This window comes from Lolium perenne, chromosome 1, assembly GCF_019359855.2.
Source record: "Lolium perenne isolate Kyuss_39 chromosome 1, Kyuss_2.0, whole genome shotgun sequence".
Lineage (NCBI taxonomy): Eukaryota > Viridiplantae > Streptophyta > Magnoliopsida > Poales > Poaceae > Lolium > Lolium perenne.
The window spans coordinates 79,595,119-79,603,195 of record NC_067244.2 but is presented as its reverse complement, the minus strand read 5'-3'; the positions used below and the strand labels follow the sequence as shown (position 1 = coordinate 79,603,195).

Here is an 8,077-nt window from a genome sequence, read left to right as displayed (position 1 = left end):
CGATGCCATTGAAGGCGGCGCAGAAGCCCAGCCGCCGCCCGCCAGTGCGCGCGCAGAAGAGGCAGCCGCGACATTGACGACGAAAGCTGCGGCGCAGACGTGGAAGCGCTGACCGCGGAAGCAATGGCCGCGGAAGCGATGCCCTCGATATAGGCTCGTTGCCAGGCGGGCCCGGTGGAGACGCGAGCGGACACTTTGCGCGTCCGCGCAGCATCCGCCGCGACGCATTCCAGACGCAAATATGCGTCGGATTTGCATCGCAGCGGACGGCCCGGTCACGATTCGCGCGCCGCTAGAGGTGGTGCCAAACGCTTTTTCAGCCCGGCGGACGCAAACGATCGCTCAGCGTCGGGAGATGCCCTCACCGGATTTGGAAGTTTTTTTGCACAGGAGGTACTGTTCGGCGAGAGCAAAGGTGCAGAGCTTCCAGGAACCTCCGCTTCGGTCAAATTAATCTTTTGGGCGGTGAGATCCCCGAAACCACGCGTCACTGTACCGAACTCACCACACATGTATCGTGGTCTAGGAAGCTGCCTACAACATGTTCCGTGGGTTCAGATGGCCACGGTTAAAACCAGCCGTCCCCTAACTGGTTAGCAACGTCGGCGCGCGTTACTTCGGTGGGCCAGAACAAGATAAGTAGGCATCTATGCCGCGTATTACTGTATTGCTGGTGCGTGCATGGCATTAAATTACGACCAACTCATCAGTCTCAACCCACGACACAATGGTGCAAGTATAATAAGGTACAGTCAGCTGGCTATAACAGATAAAATATTATATCTTTGCTTAGTTGGAGGAGTGAGAATATGAGAGAGAAGGTAAGAGGGCTCTTATGCAAGAGCCAGCTCTAGCACGTGCTCCTAGGCACTTTGTGAGATGAAAGGTGGACCATATTTTAATAAAGTAGTACATTGTTAGAGTCCACTATTGTATATGATGGTTATAAATTGGCTATAGATGACATGTAAACCACTATAGCCAGCTGCTGGCTATAATATTGTTTTTGCTCTGAGGAGACCATCTGGACACGGGAGCCAAAACTCCACTCCCTTCCAAAAGGTCTTATAAAAAAATAACAGAGAAAGTGTATTCCTACTCCAACTACTCCTAGAACTATCAAGTTGCAATACCAATGGATTATTGCCGCTTCATTGCAATTCTCAGTCGTGGAAGAGAAAAGTATTTGTCGTGGCAATGGATTTTTCTACCATGGCAGAGAATTTTGGTGCTGCGGCAATGTAATTTTCGGCCAGGGCATAGAAAAATACTTCTGCTTGCCCTGCTACATCTACAACTATAGATTGAATTATACCCCTAATTTTGTAATGCTACAGGTACTACTTGGATAAAAAATATTCCTACAAGAAATGTTACAAGATGGATGAATTTTCCTCAAACATGGATTTTTAATAACTCATAAATGTATATTTTTGTAAAAAACATATAGCACTACCCTACTGCTAAAACAGTCTAGTAGTAATATCCATCATTTGATAACAAAACATGGATGACCCTTGTTTGCGTCGTCGGCATGGTTCTCTCCACCACCAGATCCTTCACCATCACCGTCCCTATGCTCGTAGTTGCTGGCCCCATTGGCTACAACACCTCCTTAACCATCTCCTTCCCCAACAACAGATCCTTTACTATCCCGGTATAAAAAAAAGAGACAAACCCAACCACTAGCACATGTTGGCATTTTTTTATATAGAAGAAAAATCCTGGGTTGCCCTCAAAACTTGAACCCGGGTGATTAGCTTGTGCTCCCGCACACCTAACCAACAGAGCAACGTTCTTTTCTCTTTACTATCCCGGTATCAGCATGCAGTGCACGGTCGACAACACCTTCTTCCCTATGACCATGCACACGGTTGCCAGCAGCACCCTTGAAGGAATTATGTTTCGGAACCAACCAAAATCGGATTGAACCCCGATCCCATAACTATGCACACGGTCGGTCACTGGTACCATCAGTGTTTTCATCTGTTCAACCAAGTCGATGATCGACTACATCATCTATCCGAGATGAGAAGGACACAGAAGATGGAACCTCATACAGTCGTACCTTGAGATGGGCATCATCCTACAGAAGATCATAAATGAGGTCGATTCAAAGAATGACCTTTCATCATGGGGTATCATAAATGAGGTTGATTCGAAGAATGACCTTTCATCATGGGGTATCCGACAGATGCGGTGCACAAGCACAGGCTACAGGGCGTGCTGGAGCACACTTGCCTAGTTGCCTTGATGGTGCGAGTGACCCAAAGCAGCGCTTAGAGCGAGGAGAATAGCAGCAGGGTTTAACTAGCGCTAGATCAGGAAAGATTCCGCTCGAGTTTCCTACCTTGCCTTGGTACATAACCATCAAGTTGAGACGACCAACAAGTACCTGCTACACAGTTTCAACACCTTTGTTACATATACTTATTCACTTGGACTACTGTGCACCCGCATCAGTGCATTGTCTCAGAAGTGTCTATTTGCTACACATGGTGTACAGATGAACCATTTCACGCATTGTAGCTTTTATTCAAGAACGGCTGTACACCACATCACTGCCATCCACACTACTGCTGATGATATTATAACCACCGACGATAAAATGCAAGTATTCCACAATAGATGTCAAAGCTTTCCCATGGAATCTTTCCAGGGGAATCAAAGTCTTGATTTTGCTGATGAGCCCATAACAAGCATGACTTTACCAACGGCCTTCCTATCTCTCAAGGCAGCAAAAGCGAGATGAGCCTGTACAAAATATTAACAATAAATTACAACAAGACACATACAAAAAAAAAACACACGAGAAATACATGCGTTTTTGGACTCAATTCGAGAGTCGTGTAATATGAGCGTGAAAATTGGCTATTAACGGTAGTGCTCTACATATTTACCCCACACAAACAGTAGAGGATGAACTTGTAAATCATTTGTTAGGGAGAGCTTGATGAACATTTACCAGAAATAGACTAATGACAACCACAAGATTAGGTTAAAAGTTGTTGTAGACAATTTCCATTTTATTAACAAAACCGTACAATAGAAGCATAACCACGGAGAAATGATGTTCTCTTGGATACTATTTTCCAGCAGTTCTAGCAATTCTCACAAGCACAAACAAGAAATACTATGAATTTGTAAGCAGTTCTAGCAATTCTCACAAGCACAAACAAGAAATACTATGAATTTGTAAGCAGTCAAATGATGCAAAAGAAAAAATTGCAACTAAAAGTTACACAACTGTAGTTCACAAAATATCCTTAGACGCTGTAAAGTTCTGCCATTCAGATATGTTAGATTACGCGATGGCAAGTACCACACGTGGTCCATCAATGACTAGCGAGAAATTCCAGCCCACTGCAACTATTGCGAAGTTACTTCATGTTGCTTACCTCTGGGAGCCTGTAGGTGTGTGAGATTTTAGCTGTTATCAAACCCTTTGAGAGCCATGACAGAAGTTCGTTGAGTGAGTCAATGAGTACTGCTGGCCGATGAATTAAGTAGCTTCCCCAGTACAGACCATGAATTGTCCAGTTCTGAAACATCACGCCACAATTAGCGAGTAATCGTAGTAAGCATAAATTCAGTAGAAAGCAGTTCTATCAGTATCCAGTATCCTTGCTACTGAAGTTCCTTTCAAGTGCACTGAAGTATAAATATACTGACATCCCAATATTGCCATCTCATATTCTAGTGGTATCAACTAATTTTTACTTAAATACAACTTTACACTGATTGAGTGCACTAGAAATTTATCACATAAATAATTTTGATGCAAACTTATACGATTGATGTCCATGGTACTGACTGATAAATTCTCAAATTACTTTCAACATGATGTTACAGGAATTGACAGATTTATTGGCCTCGCTCATTTAGCAAGCTAGAGGCTGTCAAGGCAAAATGCCTATTCTAAGTAAGAAGACCAATCAATTATAGCACATACAAGTGAGACTAAATACAGGAAGCCAGCTTTGAGTCAATTCCACTTATAAACGAGAAGACCTTCACCTTCATGTTTCAATGCACTAGTATACCTCTTTTAAACGAGAAACCAGCCTTAAATTTAACATCATTTGCAATTTACTAGTATACCTTAACAAGTGCAACATTAGCTCGAATAACTGGAACATCTCCACTAGCAAATCCAATGAGCAGAATATGTGCACCCCAATTGAGAAGTTTCAAACTATCTTGAGCAAGTTTGCCCCCAACAGGATCATATAAAACGTCAACACCTTTGAGGCCTCTAGCCTTTAAAAAGGACTTGGCACTCTCAATAACATTCTCCTTGCTCGAGTCAATCACATGATCAGCTCCTATGGACTTGAGATAGTGCAATTTCTCAATTCCCCTGAGATCAAGACAAATATTATTTAGGTAACCAAAAAAACAGTCAAATAACATAAGTACATAGCTACGACCTATGTTCACGAAAGAAAAGTAACAACGATCGAATAATTTAGTTGCTTGTGCTAATCACCTGGCAACCGCAATAACAATAGCACCACTAACTTTTCCTATTTGTACAGCAGATACCCCAACACCGCCGGCAGCACCAAGTACAAGTAGCACCTGAAATTAGAACTTACATTAATGAGAACCACCAATGTACCGGGAGAAGCTCAGGAGCCTAAGACTACATTAGATACTGAACTTACTTTCTATATTGAGTAAAATGAACCAGAATCCGAAAAATATTCAAGGTGCACACTATTAGGACTCATGTGCATTTCCTAACTTTTGGGACTCACTTGACAGTTGACACCCTTGAATATATTTAGGACTTTTGATGCACTTTTACTCTCTTATATTGGATGATGGTATCTGCAGGCTTAACATATATATATTTCGCCTAAATATTAAGAGAACCAACGTGTGCATAGAAATCGTAGGCAATATGGTAATTACATCAACAAGATGGAGAAATCAAAGAAGTTAAGTAATCTACTCACAAATTATACAAAAAACAAAAGAATTGAACAAATACTTCATGTGTCAGATTTGCGGTCCAAATTGTAAGAGTTTTAATTTGGACATGACTGAAATATTAACTCCAGTTAAATGTGCAATCAAGGATGACACAGACAGAATGTAAGTACAATGGATATCATAACAAAGAAGCAAATGGGGAACCCACCTGACCAGACTTCAGTTGAGCCCTGTGGACAAGGGCCAAGTGTGATGTACCAAATGCAACAGGTAATGCTCCAGCAGCAACCAGGTCACATCCATCAGGCACCGCGAATCTGATTCACAATAAGATGGTACCGATTCAACAGATGGTTTTGCTATTTTAGACTTGCCTAATTTTTTGAGTTGATTTTTCTGGACATTGGATTAGCTTTGTGCAAGTCTGTGAGTATGATTTTGACCAAATGCTAACAGATCAATAGAAAATACTTCAGGCACCTAGATCTCTATAGATAAATATCACATCTTTTCTTGCCCCATGTACAGTATTCCGTCGAATCAGCGAACCTAAAGCAACAAAGTGTAAACTTCCTACATAAATTCTGTACATTGGATTAGCTTTGTGCAAGTCTGTGAGTATGATTTTGACCAAATGCTAACAGATCAACAGAAAGTACTTCGGGCGCCTAGATCTCTACAGAAAAATCTCACATCTTTTGTTGCCCCGTGTACAGTATTCCGTCAAATCACCGAACCTAAAGCAACAAAGTGTAAACTTCCTACAGAAATTACCAGCCAGGAGAGGGAAAACGAACTCACAGCCCCTTCTCCTCGGTGACGATGAACTCGGCAAAGGACCCGACGCTGGCGAGGGAGCAGACCCGGTCACCGGGCCGGAATTTGCGCACGCCGGGGCCGACGGCGTCGACGACTCCAGCGTAGTCTGACCCTGGCACGAAGGGCAGCGGGGGTTGCTCCTGGTACTTGCCCTGCACCTGCAGGAAGTTCGCGAAGTTGAGGCTGGTCGCCGCCACACGCACCCGCACAGACGTCCGCGACGAGAGCTCCGGAACAGGTTGTTCACCGGAGATGGCCTCGAACGGCGAGTCGTCGCCGCCGGGTGGTAGCGTGGGGTCACCGAGCCGCCGCACCACGAGCGCCTCCATTTCTTTGGGTTGGGGTTTGGACTATGGATCAGGTTCGGATCTGGACGGGGAAAGCGAGAAGAGAAGACCAGATTCCACAGTCCCTGACGCTAACTGCCTACTTAATGCTAACAGTACCAGATCGTTGGAAATCATTCTGTGCATGAGAAATTTCTTGCCTGCGATGAACAGAGGATTTTTCAGGTGTGAAGTGCATCAATTTCACGATTTTTTAGCGGAGAACGATCATCCACGTGCGCAGTCAACTTGGGGAGATTTCGGCTCCCGAGCTCCAATAATCCCTTTATTTTTATAAATCGAAAATCATATTTACAAGTTCACTAAACATGAAAAAGTACATGTAGTTAATGGTGTATCCCATAAACATGCAGAATCTCAATTTAAAATATTTTGCTACTGAGCAGCATAACTTCGCCAAAAGTGGATTATGAAAACACGTGCAAAATGTAAGTTTCTACTAATTTCATGACGAGTGGAGCTTGTTGAAGTAGTAGGGTAGAAAATAACTTTTTTTAAAAGATAATAGGCCAAAAGGCCCGATGTTAAATTAACAACGCCTTTAAAAGCAAAACAGATACAAGATGCTGAGCCTAACTTACAAGGTAATCTAGCGTAGCTCCTTTCATTGATGCCTACATGTTCCTCCCGAAGGAGTACCTCGTAGAAGCCGCCTAAGCACACCCAAGGGTGTGGGTACAACGTCTTCAAATATTTCAGCAACTCCGCATTCGCTGACTTGAGTCTCTCCGTACATACATATTAACCTCCACGGCTCCATAAAGGGGAAGAAGATACTGAAAGTAAGGTAAAATCTCTAAATTTATTTTATTATTCCAAAAAACACCAAGGCCACCACTGCGACCAGAACTGCTTACAGCGAAGGCATTGTCAAAACCTAAAGTACGAGCTAAACCTTCTACTCTTTTCTTATGTAATTGAGTCTCTAGAAGACATACAACTTTGGGGGCATACTCTTTCGCGAGTTCGCGAACTTCTCTGACTGTCGCGTCGCCACATGCACCGTGACAGTTGTAGCTTAGACAACTCATTGCTCCTGGCGATCCTCCGAGATGGAGGCCGCCAAAATGTTTTCCCCACCAATGGTATCGCGGGCAACGTACAGGGAGACGCAGCAGCTGCAACTGCAACTGGGTCGTCATCTAATGCCCACACCGACTAATGCATCACCCATGCGTCACCTGGAATCACCTGATTGCTGGCTAGAAGAAGCCCGCAGGCCGGCCCAGCCATCTGGATCAGAGGTCTCCTCAAAAACGTCCAGAAGCCCGATGAGCTTCCGGCTCCCTCCACGCTCCTCTCGAATAGTAGACGATGAAACATAGGAGCTATGAAAATGGCAAATTGACCAATCAATAGTGATTACTACTATTCGTTGCTATTTTTTACATAACTTTCTAATGAATATGAGTTGCAACTTGTAAATTTGCATGTTCTTATAACATCACCCTCCCAAACTGATGTATGTTTCTCTTTTTTTTTTTTGAAACTCCTAAGTATGGTTTTCACAATACTTGTAGTAGGGCGGTGTGCATCTGTAATGTCTTTATGACATTTAGTTGTTACAGAGGCTAGGTATAATTTGTTGGAGATATTCCCAAGAGGCAATAATAAAGTGATTATTATATATCTTTATGTTTATGATAAATGTTTGCATACCATGCTATAATTGTATTAACCGAAACATTGATACATGTGTGTTATGTAAACAACAAGGAGTCCCTAGTAAGCCTCTTATATAACTAGCTTGTTGATTAATAGATGATCATAGTTTCATGATCATGAACATTGGATGTTATTAATAACAAGGTTATGTCATTAGATGAATGATGTAATGGACACACCCAATTAAGCGTAGCATAAGATCACGTCATTAAGTTCAATTTGCTATAAGCTTTCGATACATAGTTACCTAGTCCTTCGACCATGAGATCATGCAAATCACTTATACCGGAAGGGTACTTTGATTACAT

The 8,077-nt window shown here is 42.8% G+C and overlaps 1 protein-coding gene across 1 annotated transcript; it reads right to left on the bottom strand.

The window, feature by feature from the left end:
• Nucleotides 1–2,375: 2,375 nt before the first annotated feature.
• LOC127294262 (uncharacterized) lies at nt 2,376–6,252 on the bottom strand. The gene is made up of 6 exons (XM_051324044.2): nt 5,740–6,252; nt 5,147–5,255; nt 4,490–4,581; nt 4,102–4,360; nt 3,399–3,542; nt 2,376–2,754 (listed from the first exon to the last, which is right to left on the bottom strand). The coding sequence occupies exons 1-6, from the start codon at nt 6,084–6,086 to the stop codon at nt 2,665–2,667; spliced, it is 1,041 nt and encodes a 346-aa protein (XP_051180004.1). The 5' UTR covers nt 6,087–6,252; the 3' UTR covers nt 2,376–2,664.
• Nucleotides 6,253–8,077: the final 1,825 nt, after the last annotated feature.